This window comes from Ambystoma mexicanum, chromosome 3q (genome assembly GCF_040938575.1).
Source record: "Ambystoma mexicanum isolate Mex_15411 chromosome 3q, UKY_AmexF1_1, whole genome shotgun sequence".
Taxonomy (NCBI): Eukaryota; Metazoa; Chordata; class Amphibia; order Caudata; family Ambystomatidae; genus Ambystoma; species Ambystoma mexicanum.
The window spans coordinates 808,353,708-808,372,204 of NC_090926.1; the positions used below are offsets into that span (position 1 = coordinate 808,353,708).

Consider the following 18,497-nt stretch of genomic DNA (forward strand, 5'->3'; position numbering starts at 1 on the left):
TCGAAAAGGCATCTGTGACCGCTTGAAATCACAAATCCATCCATTTAGTGCGGCAGTGTGTGAAAATGGCAACTGGCTTCACTCACAAATGGGACGCCCCGCCCGTCGGTGAACCGCGGTACAGTGCTGCATGAGGGTCCACCGTTAATCGAGTACTACATTCCACTGACCCTTCACAAGTTTGTTCCCGACTGCAAAGATAGTATGTGAAACAATGGGACCATAGCAGAATTAACATATGAACCAATATCTCACTGCCTTTGGGATGAAATACATGATTGTAATAGCAAGATGCCATGCGTCGAATTGCAGCGTTGTGTGCGGGACGTGCTCGCCCAAAGGGGATTGCAGCTTGCACAGGTGGAATGAATCACCACAGGTGGAGGCTATACAGCTTGAAAACACATAAATTGCACACCCAACCCCCTCCCACAACCACACCCACTCCAAAATGCTACCGGCAGGACTAGCGATGTTGGCCCTGGAGGACCTGATAGCACTGCAAGTACTCCAACTTCAAGAAGAAGACGAACACCAACTACTACAACAACCGGCTGCACAGAGGAGATGCAGGAGGAGGAGGAGGGCAAGGCAGGGCCAGCAAGGCCCACCAGCACAGCCACTACCACCACGCAGGCAGCCGCAATCCCACGCCTCCGAGCACATCCGTTCAACCTCACTGATGAGCAGATCCACACCCTCTACCGTTTGGACCGGGACACCATAACCGCCATTGTGGACATGACACACGCTGACCTTGTCAGCATGATAGATAGCCCAACCGCCATCCCACCCCTACTGAAGGTGGTGTCTGTACTCCACTTCCTGGCCACAGGCACCTACCAGCACACAGTCGGACAGTTGCATGGCTTTTCACAGCCACTGTTGTCACGGACACTATTGCAAGTGCTCGATGCCCTCCTGAAGCACGCAGACGACTACATCTCTCTACCACGCTCGGAGCAGGAAATTACGAGCACAAAAGTGGGATTCCATGCACTTGCCGGCATACCGGGTTGCATTGGTGCCATCGACTGCACCCATGTGGAATTGGTTGTCCCACATGCCATGGAGGCCCAGTACCGCAACCGAAAACAATATCATTCTCTTAATGTACAAATGGTGTGTGACTCAAACAGGATCATTACACATTGTTGTGCCCGATTTCCTGGATCAACCCATGATTCCATGGTCTTACGGAACTCTACAATACCATGCTACATGGAGCGACACGCAGGGAACAGATCCTGGCTACTCGGTGAGTCTCATTTCATGCATGATAATGTGGGGTATGTGATGCGGCAATGACCTGGCAGGAAGGGGGGGGTGCTTACGTAGCAATGTCATTCCTCAAACATCCTTTATTGTCCACATACAGGTGATGCCGGGTATCCACTGAAGAGATGGCTCCTTACACCACTCCGGAACCCACAGAACCAGCATGAGGAGGACTACAACCATGCCCACTCACGTACCCGTGTACTCATAGAACAGGCATTCGGCCTACTGAAGGGTCGTTTCCGCTGCCTCAGCAGGTCTGGCGGGGCACTCCTGTACCGCCATGAGAAGGTTGCAAAGATGGTCATGGCATGTGTCATGCTACACAACATGTGCGTACGTAGAAATGTGCCCATGCCCCCTGACGCAGAACTGCAAGCACCTGAATATGGTCATGATGAGGGTGGGGATGTGGCAGCACCTCAAGGAGTCCGCGAGGCACAGGAGGGCCGTGAAATTCGTCAGATTATCATAGATTCATGCTTCTAGCACTCACGCCTGGTGGCTGATACATGGACACGGGACTTGTGGCACTGTGTGTGTCTGGAACATGCACAATATGGACTGTACGCCTATAATGGCCTCGTACACAAAGATCAATGTCCACACATCTCATTGGATGATTGTGAAATGTTTATAGCATATGTGAAATTATGTTACACACCCCATCGACCCGCCACCCAAGTAAGCCCAACACACCCCCTCCACCCTCCTACCTCCCCCCCGAACACCAGTGTCCAAGGATGCTCATTGTCAGTGGGCAGACGCTATTGCAAGCCCCCTCTCCGGGTATCAGGGGCACCCCTGCCTGTGGAGCGCAGGTTCCTCCCAGATCTACGTTGGGGGCTGCCCTGGACGGAACTTGCAACGGATGATGTCTCTGCCTGCTCACGTCCATGCATGTCCCTAAGGGTTTGTGAGAGCTCAGTGAGCACACGGCGCACAGCGGCAAGTTCAGCACATACGTCTTTGGACGTCGCATGCAGTTCCCCCCTCAGGCTCTCGGTGCTTCTCTCCATTTGTACTCTCAGGCTCTCGGTGCTTCTCTCCATTTGTACTCTCAGGCTCTCGGTGCTTCTCTCCATTTGTACCCTTAGTGTCTCCGTACATGTTTCTATGGCTGCCTTAGTACCCCCACATTCATCAGCATGGTCCTTGAGGAGCATGGCCAGTTGCTGCTGTTGCACGATCACCTGGTCGAGGGACTGTTGCCTCTGCTGGGCCATGGCCATTTGCGGTGGTGTCACAGAGGGGCTGATCACCTCATGTTGCCTTGACACAGGGCTTGTGGGGGATGGCCAGTCGTCGTCTTGTGGGTGCCCCTGCGTGGTATCCTCATGGTGTACGGGATGAAACAAACAGGGGGATTGAGACAGGTCATGGATGGATCGTACATCGACATCACCGTTTTCTGTGTCGGAGCATGCTGCCATTAATGCAGTGTCACCTATGGTGCTGCTGCCACCAGAAGCAGTGGCTTCTGTGGCATCCATTGGGGGGGCCTGTGGTGGTGCTGTTGTGGCCATGCTGGCTGCTGGGGTGCCTGTTGAAGTCCCCTCCTGTGTGCTGCCACTTGATTTGTGCTACTGCCGTGTCTTGATCCGTGCAGCTGAGGTGGAGGGTCTTTGACCGTTGGTCTTGGCCCTCTTTGCAGGTGTGCTGGTAGGGGTGTCCTGGAGCTCGTCGTTTGAATCGGACCCTGTGGTGGAGTAAAGGAGGGCGAGCGTTATTTATGGGTCTGTGGAAATTGGAATGGCAATGTATCACATGCATTGGGGTGGTACCTGAGGGTGATTTGGGTCAGGGCCTTGGAGGTGGTTTCATTTTTGTGTGGATTGAGGGTGCGGTTGTTTTGCAGCCTGCAGTTAGGGGGTGCCTGCTGCACGTGTAGAGGGTGTTTTTAGGAATTTTAATTATTTATTTATTTAATTTGACTTTTAATGTGCGCTATCAGGCCAATGTATGTGGACGTTCTCCTGGACATGTGTTTCTGTTGCACTATGTGGACACATGGTACTTCACATGATTGGACATTGTGGTTTTAGCATTGTTTTATTTGGGACACCTACCTGATTCTTCGGATGTCTGCACTCCTTTCTCCATCCCTCCGACTCCCTCTATGGTCTCCATTCCAATGGTGGAGGCACAGATTTCTTCCCAGGGGGTCAACTTGATGGGTGATTCCGATCCTCCCCCGGTAGCTGTGGCAATGTTACGGTTGGCGGATAGTATGCTCCGTACGCGTATCCGCAAGTCGTCCCATCGCTTTCTGCATTGCTGTGGGTTGCGGGGTGCGGTCCCCACCGCACTTACCCGCTGTGCCACCAGGGCCCATATGGCCTTCTTGTTCGCAAGTGCCGTCCTGGTCATTTGCGTCGAGAAGACGACGGCAGCATTCTCCTGGAGGGTCTCTGTGAGCACCGTGAATTCCTCACGGGAGAAGTGGACCTGCCGCTTGCGGTCGCACGCTTTTTTCGCTACTTTTCCCATTGTTATTGTTTTCACTAGGGTGGATGACGGGTTGGGATGTGTCTCAGGGTAGTATTTTTAATGGTTGTGTGGAAATTCTGATTTTATAGGTGTACGGTGTGCTGTTTCCCGTTCCGGGACCATGTTTTTGCTTCCGTTTCCGTATATTTACGGTCACCGTATTTTCGGATTGCCGCTCATTACGGTGACCGCTATGATCGGTGGCGGAATTGCACCTAGGTCGCCGTACGACGGCGGTGAGGGGCGTTTTGGGGACATTTCCGCCATCGCGGACTTTGCACTTCCGCCACGGCGTAGTGCTCGTGCCCGATGGGTCAGAATTAGCCGCACTTTACTCCGTCGTGCAATGGCGGAAACGCTATTTACGCTATGGCGGTCAGGTCAGTTGCTTTCCGCCAGGGTCGTAATGAGGGCCAATGTGCTAAGGACCAGACCACCTCCATGCAAAGCTTGCCTTAACCTAGGGTTCATGTTTAACAGTGACATCTCCTATATGCTGGTGAATGCTGGTGAATGCTATGACCCGACATGCGCACTTCAAATTACATGCCCTTATAAGGGGCATCCCATATTTAAACATGAATCACAAAATCAAACTTATTCAAGCAATAATTCTAGCAGTTAGAGGAGAAGAGCAGGATAAAGAGAGTGGAGACCAAAACTAGAGTGGTGTCATTGGAGGAGGCAGGAAGAGCAGAGGAGATTTATTGAAAGAACATTTGGTTTGAGGAGGAAAGTAGAGGATTCAGAGGTTGGAGTAGAGGAAGAAGATATTCCAGTCAGGAGGCATGCAGCCTTCGCCTAAGGGTGGGAGTGAGGTGAGAGGAGGAGCAAGCCAATGGGGGCATTGAGGAGGAGTGTCAGGAGTTGGAGAGAATGTTGGTGCCAGATCAGGCTTTAGCTCCAAGAGGCACCAGCAGACATGAGGATGAAAGAAAGTAAGAGTGAGCTAGTGGACCGTAGGAAGGCGTCCTAGACAGAAAGCTGTTCATGAGCCCCTACTCAGCCTCTATTGATCTGCTGCACGCGACACGCTGCTGAATGCCATCAAGTGAAACTCCAGGATTGCCTAAACTGCAATCAAACCAGTGGGTTAGGAGGAGTAGCCCACCAACAGAGTAAAGAACTAGAGAAATAGTGTTTTGTAACCAAGACTGTGAGTGGCATTGGGCAGAGGATCTGAGAGACTTTTTTTGGTTGTGAGAGATCTTTTGAAATTACATTTTCTTTGCACAAAGTGGCAGAGGCTGTATCCTTGAAGTAAAAGAACTAACCTAGAGATTGAACTGCGAAAGCCACAAGGTCATAAGCGTAAACACCAAACCGGCTAACATCGTCACAGGCCAAAAATCAGAGATAATTAGTCTCGGTCATATAAATGAGTTCTGAATGAGGGCGAGGGAAGGGATGTAGAGGCATTTAGAAGGGAGAAGAGATGCCAGTGTTTTTCTTTTGTTTTATCATACCCTTGAACCCTCCCATCTCCCCTGTCTCTTAGATATATTAGTTAACCCTAACGTCTCTGGGAGAACTGATATTTTAGTGCCAGGTCATGTTTGTTTTGAATACACTTGATGACAATCCCCAGAAACCTCTCCCATTTCTCTTTATATCTCGAGTGTTCACTCCCTTTGCTGTATACATGAATGGGAGAGTACATACATGGTGTATAGATGAAGGAACTCTCCCACTGATTTATACATCCACATCGTGCATCTCCTTTGCTTCTCAGGGTACTATCCAACTAGTGTATACATCATCTGCAAGCTCTTCCCTTATTGTTTTTGTTCAAAGGCATGCTTTGTCATCAAACACACATTATGGGTGCTCCTCCCCTTACTATATACATCCTTTCTCATCACTCTGTACAACCCCACAATGCCTCATGTTACAGTCGAGAGATCAGCAGACAACTCAACACTTCGATAGTATGGTCAAAAAGGTTTTATTGTGGCAATAAACCCTGAGCCAGCGGGCCACTACCGACTAAGGTAATGCCCCCGGGCCGTTACCATGGCCATTAGTATTCCGGGGTTTGTAGCCCTGGGATACTAATGCTGTAGTGTAACCTTTTCAAGCAGCATTTCTTTTGCCGTTTGAAAAGGCGGTTGCAGCAGTATGCGTTAGTTCTGGGAATACAAGAACGCGCGTACTGCTTCATCACTACGGATGAACAGGCCGCCATTTTGGGGCAAGTTGATCCATAGTAATGAATGGGGAGGAATGCTTTTATGCGTGCAATGTATTCTGCACATGTAAGGCAATATGTGAAATGCAGATATGTGCATTTCACATATTGGCTTACACGTGCCTAATGCATTGTATGTGTAAAAGCATTGAGTCGCCGATGGTGGCGTACGTCAGTGTAACCGGAGCGCGATGCACGCAAATGCATCCATGGGATTACACTGTGGTATGGCTCGGAAATGAGCCAATTCACATGAAGTGTATCCCGTGGCATCACCGCACCGGGTACTAATTTATTTTATACCAAACATACACCCATGGTTTGGAGTGGACTGACTGTAATAATAGGGAACAATCAAAGCTGAGCAGTTCTACCAATTCAGCTTGCTTGAGGAGCACAGTCCATCAGTCCAATCAGGCGAAATGGTGATCAGGCGAAATGTAAGTACCCCTGCACTTTTTTCTTGACTTTGCTGAGTTGCTCTGTAGTCACCTGGTCAGAAAGTTTATCTCTCAGGTGGTTCCCTTCTATCTAACAGGGCCAAAGGGGTCCTTTATCTCGTTGCTCAAGCTTGCACAATCTGAATGAAGCTGCACCAGACCCTCCTAGGCCGGCATGTGGTGGAGAATATGTACCGCAGCACCTTTGGTGGACTGCCACACCCGCTGTAAACACTGTACTGGTTGCATCTTATCAGGCAGTTGCCTAATGGCCTGGCCCTCGCCTCGTTCTCCTCAACTCTCTACCTCTGTTCCCTCTCCTCAGAAGTTACATTGTCTTTTAGTGCCTCCTCAGCACCCCACACTTCGCAAGCCCAATTTCAGTTCTGATCTTCCAGCCAACGCATTTCCTTCCTTTCCCTCTGCTTCAGTTTCCTTCCTCCATGTCATATGTTTCTCTACCATTGACTTTTTGCCACTTCTTTCTTTCTTCTCTACTCCTTTCCACCAGATGTTGTTCTTCTCTTACCCTCCTATGCTCCATCTGTCTCACCTTGCCCTTCCAGTCGCCTGAAAACTTGTTTCCCAACCTTTTCGCCTCTGGGTGTACTGTCCTTAACACTATCCTCCATTGCTTTCATCTTTCCTTGCTTTTCTTTCTTTCTCCTACCACTCCTCTGCTCTACTCCCAACTTCCATCCCGTAATATGGTCCTTGCTTCTCACCCTCCTCCACTATTTCCTATCCAACCTCCATCTCGGAAGGATAGCTCAGGGGAAACCTGCTCGCCTTGGGAGCAAGACTACACGGAGTAACGCAAGTTCGATCCTGGCGTCTGTGCTTAGAAACCTCTGGGTATTAAGCACGTTAGAAATAACCCATCATATCATCCTTCTACTCACTGTTTTTACCCAACATCCTTCTTCTCTCCCACCTCCACTATTTCCTACCTAACTTTCAAACTTCTGCTCACTGATTTTACCTTACTTCCTTGTTTGTAGATTTTGCATGTTTCTCACCATCCTCCTCACCTGCCCTCCTTTTCTTCTTCCTCCACTAATCACTCCCTCCCTTCCTCCTCCTCATTCGCCGTTCTTCCTACCTCTTTCCCCTGATCTTTCCACGTTTTCCTCCTCCTCTCCCTTTCTCCTCTCTTTCACTCTCTGGTGCTACAGTACCACCTTTCCTCAACTCCACCTCCCTCACTGACTCCTTTCCAGGTTCCAACTGTCACCACTTCTATTGTCCACCCTATTCCTCCCACAAGCTTCTGAGCTCAGCCAAGAATGCTCAGTGCTTTTGTACGCACACAGATCTGCCTCTGGGGCCTGCAACCATCAAACCACACTCAGATGCACAGGCCAACGCACTGAGCTTTGAGATTGGCTCCCATCATTCAATTTGTTTCTTTCAGCTGCTCCTGATTGGCCCAGGTGTTATAGATCCACAGTCGAGGTCGTTATACGTGTGGCCCGCCATTTTAATTTCCACATCTTCATTGCTTTCATCACAGCTCGTCCTCTGCATAGCAGCTGAAAGTCTTTGGCACACCACCTTTTCCAAATCCTTGAACTCTCTTCCTCCATGCTCACGGGCACACACCTCTAGGGTGGTGTTTGTTTTAGGAGCCTTTTGTGTATTAAAATACTGGATCTCTGCTACCAGACTCTGAGATTCCACATTCTGGTCCTTGGGATCCTTCCTCCGGGTGTCTCTATCACCTATAGGGTCTTTTCCAGTCGTCAAGTCCCCTAGGGATTGGTGATAACCTGGGAGATCCTCTGTTTATCTCCTCTGGGACCTACACCATAGAGTGGATGGTAGCGCCCAACCACTATGGTCACCACAGCCCCATAACCTAGTCTGAAATATGGGACTTTGCCTTACGTCCTTCTGCGTATAGTGTACACATCTCAAAGGTGTTCTTCACTTGCTGGATTTGGGTTGTTTGCCCATAACGGAAAGGTTTGCACCCGAAAAGACTGTAGCTAACTTCACGTTACGGTCAAACAACCCAAAGTCAATGTCTCCCCAAGCATACCCTACAAATACACTTCCCCCTTACTTACTTTTTGGTGGCACACCTCATTGTGTGCCGCCGACTCTTTGCAACACCTGTTCCCTTCACTTACGTGCTTGGGAACAGGCGCTGCAGGGTCCTTTCCTTTTGTTTTTCTTCTAACTGTATTCCCCTATGGAAGGGACACCCGCGTAACCCCCGTTCCCATTATAGTGAGCAAAGGATGCGGGGGTCACCTCCACAACCCCTGTTCCCCTTGCTCGCTACAATGGTCATGTATGGCATGTTTGATTGAATTTCTGGTAGTACGTGATTTTCGTACAGCCTAAATTCGGTCAAATATAACATACTGTTTATTATTTTCGGGCTTTTTGGGTCTTTCCTAATTGCTCTAGGCATCTTCAAGGTTCCCACTCTATACAACAACATCTGATCTTTCATCACTCTATACATCCCTAGGGAGCTTTCCCATTACTGTATATAACCCCTGGCTGCCTTTATATTCGATACTATGTACTAATGTTTTTGCATAATCACAGTAATCATAGCCACTTGATGGATGCTCTCTGCTTTCGCCCATGAAACCTTATTCTTTATGCATATGTATGAACATACATACAACTGTACAATATTAATTTATTTTCAGCAGTCCATTTATGAAAAGAAAACATCAGTTTGAACCCAGTTTCCAAAGCTACTCCCCTTTTCAACGTTGAGTGCTAAATCTCCAACATTACAATGCTGAGGTTATGAAGCACGTTTAAGTGTATTTATGTGTCACTATGCGCCATGCACGACCTGGGGGTGGCATTCAGTGCTTGCACTGCAGGACGGTGGATAATGTGATTTATATCTAGCATCACACATCATTTAGCAAGCGTGGAGATGTTCCTCTTAAAGCTCTGTTCATGAAATGGAGAACTTGTGGGAGGTGGCGGCTCATAAGGATTGCGACATAGGGCACACCGCGTGTCGGCCGGGATTCCAAATTATCACGCCGAGTGCCTCTTTGTCTGCACAGGTTCAGGGTTCACTTTATTTAGTTTATGTATCCTTGGATGCCTATACATTAATGCATTCATCTTCATAGTGCTCACAGATCCATAAATAGCTCTTTCATTTTAAAGTAGTATTTATTTTCTCAAGTTATTTGCTTGAAAGTTGAATTTTAAACTGCAAAATAAGGACTTGTTTTACTCCCATTACATGATGTATCTGCTTTGGAAGCCACTTAGCTTCTACGGGTTTATTCATAGTCTCCTGCTTTGTATCTAGAGCCTGCTGTAAGAGGGGATCATTGGTAATTCTGTATGGCCATGAAGGCTGGGCCAATGGTAACTCATGCCTGTTGACTTTGTGGATTGACAGGTGGTGGCTCTAGGACTGTGTTTTGGTGAAAAGTCCTACTTGAAGAGCAGCTGGAACCTGTTGGATGGGATGCTGGTCCTGATTTCTGTTATTGATATTTTGGTCTCCATGGTTTCGGACAGTGGCACTAAAATCCTTGGCATGTTGAGGGTTCTACGTCTTCTCCGAACTCTGCGGCCACTGCGGTAAGTGGAACACTTTCAGTCCAACATCTTGAGTTTTCGTGTTGATGGTGATTCTCTGAACACATTCGCCCTGCACATTTCTCTTTTTGAACTTGCTGAATTGCCACTATTAACTCTTCCAAAGCGTGAGTATCTCCCATGGGAGTGAAGAAATGAACCTGCAAATGCCATGACTGGCATGCTTAGGATGCATTTGACTCCATTGATTTAGTATTTATTTACGTGTCTTAGTTGAACACATGCAAATGAATATTGGTCACTCAGTGATATACAACAATTGTTATAAAACAACAAGTCATGTGTATAAAATGTAATCCTTAAAATTAAATATTAACTTATAGATTCACAAAGTAGAATTGAGTAAATATGTATAACCACTAATAGGATTCATGCTCATCTCTTGGGAGCTAAACAGGGTGGTTCTCCATTGCTTCCCGGCGAGGTTCGTGCTTTATGAATACCACATGCACACACAAGAGGATTGGGAGCAAGTTCTTTCCATTCAACAAAACCGTAAAAACCTTTTTAGATTAAGAAAAATATTTTCCACAGATTATGCTCAATTAGGCTTAGACAAACTATTCAATATCTTTTATTAGTACCCGGCGAGGGACAATCAGATTGTTACAAGAAATCTGATTGGCCCTCGCTCGATTGTTACCTGGTCAGACTTACCAGAGGTGCTCTGTTAGGAGCGTCAAGTCCCACAGAGTTCGTGTCCTTTCTCCCCCACCTGCCATGGAACGGGTCCCTGCTACCGTTCCATGGTGGCCATTTTGTTTGTTTACTTTTTTTCATTTATTTTTTAATGGCTGCCATGGAAAGAGAGAAGGGACTAATTATAGTCCCTTCTCCCTGATCCCTAGCAGCCATTTATTTGCTTTTTTTCTCGAGTTGAGAAACGGTTTCAATGTCGTTTCTTTCGCAGGTCAAGAAAAGAAATGCTATTAGTACCCTGGTATGACGTGTAAGGGTACTAATAGCAATAGAACCCTCTAAAGTGGTCATTACCAGACCGGTAATTCCCCCCCCCCTCAGGTTCTATTGCTTCAATAATGTCATTGTGGGAGGAGATGCTGTAGAGTGGTAGGTTTTACAAACTTTGAAACCAGTAGAGCAAGGTCCATGGACTGCCCCATGCCTCCTTGTTTGATTAGAATAGTGTGACTCTGATAAAAATCAGTATCTAGCTCGTTTGGCCTAATTTCTGCCACAGAACCTGTGGCCTCATTTCTGCCACAGAACATATGAACATTTGGGGCCGTTTTACGAACTTTGAAACCAGTAAACCAAGGACCAAGGTTCCTAATAATGTCACATTACAAAGGTTTTGATTGAAGAATGGTATTCAGATTAGTAGTACTATTGCCAACTAGTTATAAAGTATATCCAAATTGCTGTACACAAATGTTTCACAGCCACAGTGGTACCAGCAGTTAAACTGTACTGCCTACAAGGGAAATTGAGACTCAGTTGGTTGCTGTAGATATTTTAAAGTGCATAGCTTTATTTCATTTTCATTTAAAAAGCAAAAGGAGTGCAACCTGATGAATTTTAAAGATCAATCATTCCAACACGTGATCGTCAGATGTGCAATTAGAGCTACTTTACACCACTCATCATCATCTAGGACATACCCTTCACCTCCATACAATTTCAATGTTATTAAGATCGTATCAAAAATGATTAAGGTCACAATTAAATCATCCACATGTAAAGCAAAATTACTCTCACCCTTTTTGTCCATTTTGCAAATCTGTTCCACAAATGAATAGCCAAAGGAGAAATACTAAACAATAAAAGCTAAACCAAAAAAAAATATCCTATAGAGCTATGCACAATCTAACCAACCCCTATCAATCATTGAAAGATTTTAGTACATGTGCAAACCCGTATTGTAGACCATTACGCCCTCGATCGGCATATATTGAATGCCTTCATAAGGCCCACAATGGGCGCACAAAAATGCACACAAGGCATCCAAGTTCCCTTTTGTGAACATTAGCCAAGGAGCTCCTCGTCAAATTTGGATTTACAGAGACGTGTATCTGTAGGATTTCTATAGCGTACATGTATGGCACGCTGCACAAAGGGCGCAGGTGAGGGAGTGACAAAGGTGAGGGAGTGACAAAGAAGCTGCTGAGAAGCAGGGAAATAATTCTGTACAAAGGGCGCAGGTGAGGGAGTGACAAAGAAGCTGCTGAGAAGCAGGGAAATAATTCTGCACAAAGGGCGCAGGTGAGTGAGTGACAAAGAAGCTGCTGAGAAGCAGGGAAATAATTCTGCACAAAGGGCGCAGATGAGGGAGTGACAAAGAAGCTGCTGAGAAGCAGGGAAATAATTCTGCACAAAGGGCGCAGGTGAGGGAGTGACAAAGAAGCTGCTGAGAAGCAGGGAAATAATTCTGTACAGAGGGCGCAGATGAGGGAGTGACAAAGAAGCTGCTGAGAAGCAGGGAAATAATTCTGTACAGAGGGCGCAGGTGAGGGAGTGACAAAGAAGCAGCTGAGAAGCAGGGAAATAATTCTGCACAGAGGGCGCAGGTGAGGGAGTGACAAAGAAGCTGCTGAGAAGCAGGGAAATAATTCTGCACAGAGGGCGCAGGTGAGGGAGTGACAAAGAAGCAGCTGAGAAGCAGGGAAATAATTCTGCACAGAGGGCGCAGGTGAGGGAGTGACAAAGAAGCAGCTGAGAAGCAGGGAAATAATTCTGTAAAAAAGGCGCAGGTGAGGGAGTGACAAAGAAGCTGCTGAGAAGCAGGGAAATAATTCTGTACAAAGGGCGCAGGTGAGGGAGTGACAAAGAAGCTGCTGAGAAGCAGGGAAATAATTCTGCACAAAGGGCGCAGGTGAGGGAGTGACAAAGAAGCTGCTGAGAAGCAGGGAAATAATTCTGCACAAAGGGCGCAGATGAGGGAGTGACAAAGAAGCTGCTGAGAAGCAGGGAAATAATTCTGCACAAAGGGCGCAGGTGAGGGAGTGACAAAGAAGCTTCTGAGAAGCAGGGAAATAATTCTGCACAGAGGGCGCAGATGAGGGAGTGACAAAGAAGCTGCTGAGAAGCAGGGAAATAATTCTGTACAGAGGGCGCAGGTGAGGGAGTGACAAAGAAGCAGCTGAGAAGCAGGGAAATAATTCTGCACAGAGGGCGCAGGTGAGGGAGTGACAAAGAAGCTGCTGAGAAGCAGGGAAATAATTCTGCACAGAGGGCGCAGGTGAGGGAGTGACAAAGAAGCAGCTGAGAAGCAGGGAAATAATTCTGCACAGAGGGCGCAGGTGAGGGAGTGACAAAGAAGCAGCTGAGAAGCAGGGAAATAATTCTGTAAAAAAGGCGCAGGTGAGGGAGTGACAAAGAAGCAGCTGAGAAGCAGGGAAATAATTCTGCACAGAGGGCGCAGGTGAGGGAGTGACAAAGAAGCAGCTGAGAAGCAGGGAAATAATTCTGTAAAAAAGGCGCAGGTGAGGGAGTGACAAAGAAGCAGCTGAGAAGCAGGAAAATAATTCTGCACAGAGGGCGCAGGTGAGGGATTGACAAAGAAGCTGCTGAGAAGCAGGGAAATAATTCTGTACAAAGGGCGCAGGTGAGGGAGTGACAAAGAAGCTGCTGAGAAGCAGGGAAATAATTCTGTACAAAGGGCGCAGGTGAGGGAGTGACAAAGAAGCAGCTGAGAAGCAGGGAAATAATTCTGCACAAAGGGCGCAGGTGAGGGAGTGACAAAGAAGCTGCTGAGAAGCAGGGAAATAATTCTGTACAGAGGGCGCAGGTGAGGGAGTGACAAAGAAGCAGCTGAGAAGCAGGGAAATAATTTTGCACAGAGGGCGCAGGTGAGGGAGTGACAAAGAAGCAGCTGAGAAGCAGGGAAATAATTCTGTACAAAAGGCGCAGGTGAGGGAGTGACAAAGAAGCAGCTGAGAAGCAGGAAAATAATTCTGTACAAAAGGCGCAGGTGAGGGAGTGACAAAGAAGCAGCTGAGAAGCAGGGAAATAATTCTTGGTGCCAAAAGATGCTGAAAGGGGTCAATTCAGTTACTCAGCTGGCCTTCATGTCTGCAGATCAGAAATAGACACAAAGGCGCATTGCCAATAATAATAGTGTCAACGTTGCAAAAACAATGAAAAAACATAGGTTCGAGCCCATAGTAGGAAGCTTAGCCCATGGGAACGAGTGAAGTGGGAAGAGGAGAGAAGTAATTACCAGTGCAAATCGCAGTTGAAAAGCAGAGTATCCGTTTGCGGACAGAAGGTGCGGTACCCTAGGGGGCTACATTAAAAACATTCTTTTATGAATAAAAAAGAACATTAACTGGAAAAAGGTCCTGAAAAAGCTGTGCAAAAATGGCCCACCGGATGTAGAGATCTTCTGGAGCAGGTTAATTCCACTCCGGACGACCTGCATAGAAATCCGAACAAGGTATAAAAGAAATTGAGGGAATATGATTAGATTCAAACCTGTGAAGGCACAAACCAATATATATATAAACTACACAGAAACTCAGCATCGGAAATCAGAGCTCTGGGGAAGATACCAAGCTATGTTAGAACATTCCCAGATCCCCATTATAGGACCCAATTCATGAGGATAAGACTGAACGTGCATAATACGAGGAAGATCCTAGCAGTGAGAAACAGAACAGAGCCGAGAGATGAGATCTGTAGATTCTGCAGCAGCAATGGTACTCGTGAAGATTTAGAATATATCTTCACGGCCTGTACCGTACGGTGTTGACGGAGCTAAGAACAAGGTTCTTTGCACAATTTCTGGATCGTACTCGCACACCTTATTTTTTTAAAAGTTTTTTATTAGCATTTCGTAGTTTACAATTTTAAACTTTGTATGCTAGTTTTGAACACCATAAAAATGATTTTACAATGTATTAATTGTTCAGAAAAAAGCCAGTAAATCATTTCAAGAAAAAACAAAACATACAAAGTATTAAAATGGCGACGATGCAATGAAATAAAAAGAACACCAGGGGAAGGTGTATGAGCCTATCACGTACAAATACAGTGTCAAAACCAGGTAGATAACCACACAGTCCAGGTTTCAATGTCGTTTTGTTAATTCACCTTTGGTACGATGGAACTCATTTGCAATTTCAAAAACCTGTTTGAGATGTCTTTAAAAAAAAGCCAAAAAGCCCAGTGTTACAGTGGTTCTTCTCCCTTGCATTAAGAGAAGCCAAGTTTCTCTTGGGGACCTTGTAAAGCAGTTTTTTTTAATTCACCCAGGTGTTTTGTCCTTGTGTCCTTCAAAGCTTTCTGGTTCTGTGCATAGTCTACATGTATAATTGTGCTCACTTTCTGTCCGTTATCTCTCAGTTACTTCTTTGGTGGGGAAGAGATTGAGGCGAAGTCTCAGGAACTCTTTTCTTAGAATAGGCGAGGGAAATTTCTTAATGTAACTCAATGTGTCCCCTCTTTTCCCAGATAGACTTCCCAATTCACCTCCTATTTTGGATGAGGTAATCCTGTCATTTTTGATTATCCAGTCAAGGTCAAGTAGTTTTCTTTTCACGGGTCCTGGATTTTCCAGCAGAGTATCTTCTGAGAGGGCCAACCTTTGGAGTGTTTCTGAGCATATGCTTTTCCACTCAATCAGGGATCTTTCCTGGGTTTTCTTTAGGGCGTGGTGCAGTAAATCGAAGCCTCCCTCTCCCGGGGGTCCACACATTTGCGAAGAAGAGATAGTGTTTTCCACTCCAGATCAGCATGCAAAGATATCAAGCCTAACTCTCTCTGAATTAGTTCAACTGGCAATGAGTTGGGCAGATCGAGAGTTCTTCTCCAGAAGATTCCCTCAGCCTGTCGCCAAGCTGAACCTGCCAGCCTTAATTGCATTTCTGTTCCGTATGAAAGTATTGACATTACCTTGAGTTTGTGAAACTCGATGACCGGGGACAGGGAACATTTACCATACCTGTTTGATGATTCTAGCCTGAGTAGTCAGATTCCTGGCTTTATATTTTAGTATTTCCAGGCCAAAGGAATAAGTGGTGCTCTTGTTGAAAGACAGGCCGAGGTATGTTATTTCTGCCACTTTGGAGAATTTCTCCCGTTTAAGGAACCAAGCTTTTTTAGAGTGTTGTGGGCACCTTACATTGCTTAGCGTTAAGATTTTTGATTTGTTTGGATTCATTGTTAACGCATTACCGTCAATGTAGATTGCCAGTGCATCCAACTGTCTTTGCAGACCGATCTCTGTTTGAGGTTGTCTGCATAGAGGAGTCTTCCCACTGCTATTCCAGAGATTCGCAGTGGGAAACATCTAACATTTAGAAACTCTTCATCAATGACGGATGTGTAGAGGTTGAAAATTGCAGGGGCCAGGCTACATAGCTGTTTTAGGCCCTTTGAAGTCGAGATTTCCTTGGAAAGGGTTCCCCTCTTGTCAAGTCATACTCTGATAGTAGTTGAATTGTGAAGTAGTTCCAACGGTTCTCTTAGGTGTGACGGGCAACCCCATTTTTGCCGTTTAAACCAGAGGATGTTCCTATCTATGGAGTCAAAGGCATGTGCCAGATCTATCGAGGCAATATGAATTTTGTTGTTGGTCGTGGAGCTTTTTATCATGCACTTAAAGAGGTTAACCAGGAATAGGTTTAAAGATGTTCCTGTGCCTTTTTTAAATCCAGCTTGCCAGGGATCCTGGTGGTTCAAAGCCTTACTCCACATGTTTAGTTCCTTTAGTACAATTGCTGAGAACAGTTTTCCAACCACATCAAGGAGGGCGATAGGTCTATATTTGATAGGGTCAGACCTATCGCCCCTCTTATAAATTGGTACCACAATGAATTTGGTCCAGGATTGTGGGATCGTCTTAGTGTTGTTAATTTTCTTGAACAATTGTACCATGAAATCAGCCCAATAATCAGGGTCTTTTTTTAGTAGTGCGTTGGCAAGGCCGTCGGGCCATCCGGCCCTGGAACGGTTTGCTTTGTCTATCAAGATACTGATTTCTTCCTTATTGATGACGAAGCTCCATGCACTGAGACTACTCGTAACTGCTCTTGAGATTGAATGCCCCTCATCATTGAATAGTCTACCAACACCTTTAATAGAGGACTGGGGGAGAAGATCTCCCTGGTAATTGTGTCAATTAATGTATTAAAGGAATGTTTGAAGATTGATGACATAGGGGTTCGACTGTGATGAACTTTGTTGATCTAATGGACATGATGATCGGAAAGAACCTTGGCTGTCGATCTCTTTCTTGTTTAAAGTTTTTTTAATAAACTAAAATACAAAAAAGAAGAAAATAGAACATTAACATTTATGAGAAATTAAGAATACAATCAGAATGGAGTTTGCTGTAGGTGAATGGCAACTTTAAAAATTATTTCTGCTATGTTCATCAAAATAAGTATCAAGTTCACTCCGGGTTTGTCTTGGAATGTTTAAAGATTGGGACCTACAGCAGGACCTTCGTGAAACAGTATCCTCCCTAGTTTTAGGGTTCCCATTTTGCTAGCAAGGGAGTTTGCTGTTAGTCTTCCTCTCTAATAGGAGCACACACCTGCATTCTAGGGAAAGTTGTTTGTCTCTTATAGAGAGAGGGAAATGGGTTCTAGAATTTGAACGCTCCTGTGCTGAGCTCTATGTGTGTAGTTCTTTCTCTGGTGTTTCTTTGCAAGTTCACAGGGAGGAAGGGGCAAACCCAATGCCCCCTTTATGGAATTTTGTACAAAGAAGTCCTGGTTACCTTGCAGTAAGTTATGTTATATTTGACCCTTGTAAATAAAAAGTATCTCACGCAGGTTGCTGTGTCTTTACATGTGGTTTTTATTGTCCAAAATGTCGACATATAGTAAAAAGAAGGTGGTCAGCCGACACGTGTTTCAACCCAGAAGGGTCTTTATCAAGGCAATGATTGTATATCTTGGGGAATTTTAACCCATGTTGTTCTAGCTGCCGGTTGGCAAAGTTGCTTGCTTGACCTACAGAAGAGTTACCCACATTGAATTGAGAACAGCCTTAGGGACTCTACAAGATTGACAAGCAACTCTAGTTGACCACATAAGGAGGGCAGAACGGCTCTCTCTCTCTGCCGCACAGGTTTAGAGGGGAGTAGGTGTAGCGGACGCAACAGAAGCTGATGTAGTGCCTTCTCTCTCTCTCTCTCTCTCTCTCTCTCTCTCTCTCTCTCTCTCTCCACCTTATTCCACATGACATTGTATCATCTGACCTTCTAGTTGACCACATAAGGAGGGCAGAAAGGCTGCCAGTCTTTTAGACCTTGGAATTCCAATGAGTCTGCAAATTCAAAAGAGAGAAAAATGAAATGTAGATATCAAAATTCCTCACTAGATTACTACTTGAATTTTCACTTTTTACAAACTTCCCATATCATTTCTAACGTGGAATACCTATTTTCTAGATGGCCTTGTATCCGCTGGTGGGGTCTCCGCCCTGTGCAGGCTATACGGGTGAAAAAGAATGGACACCCTCTGAGGTGATGAAGCCAGTGCTGCAAGCTGATAGGGCGTCGTAGCGTCAGATGAATTCTCATTAGTCCCACCCCACGTCCATGT

The 18,497-nt window shown here is 46.1% G+C and overlaps 1 protein-coding gene across 12 annotated transcripts in view; it reads left to right on the top strand.

Annotated features, from left to right (window-relative positions):
• CACNA1G (calcium voltage-gated channel subunit alpha1 G) overlaps window positions 1-18,497 on the top strand; it is a 1,457,373-nt gene that overhangs the window by 1,225,418 nt on the left and 213,458 nt on the right. For all 12 annotated transcript variants that reach the window (XM_069654906.1, XM_069654897.1, XM_069654896.1 and 9 more), the window contains one exon: window positions 9,785-9,969. In XM_069654906.1, the coding sequence (XP_069511007.1) occupies window positions 9,785-9,969 (185 nt within the window). The remainder of the gene's footprint in view (window positions 1-9,784; window positions 9,970-18,497) is intronic.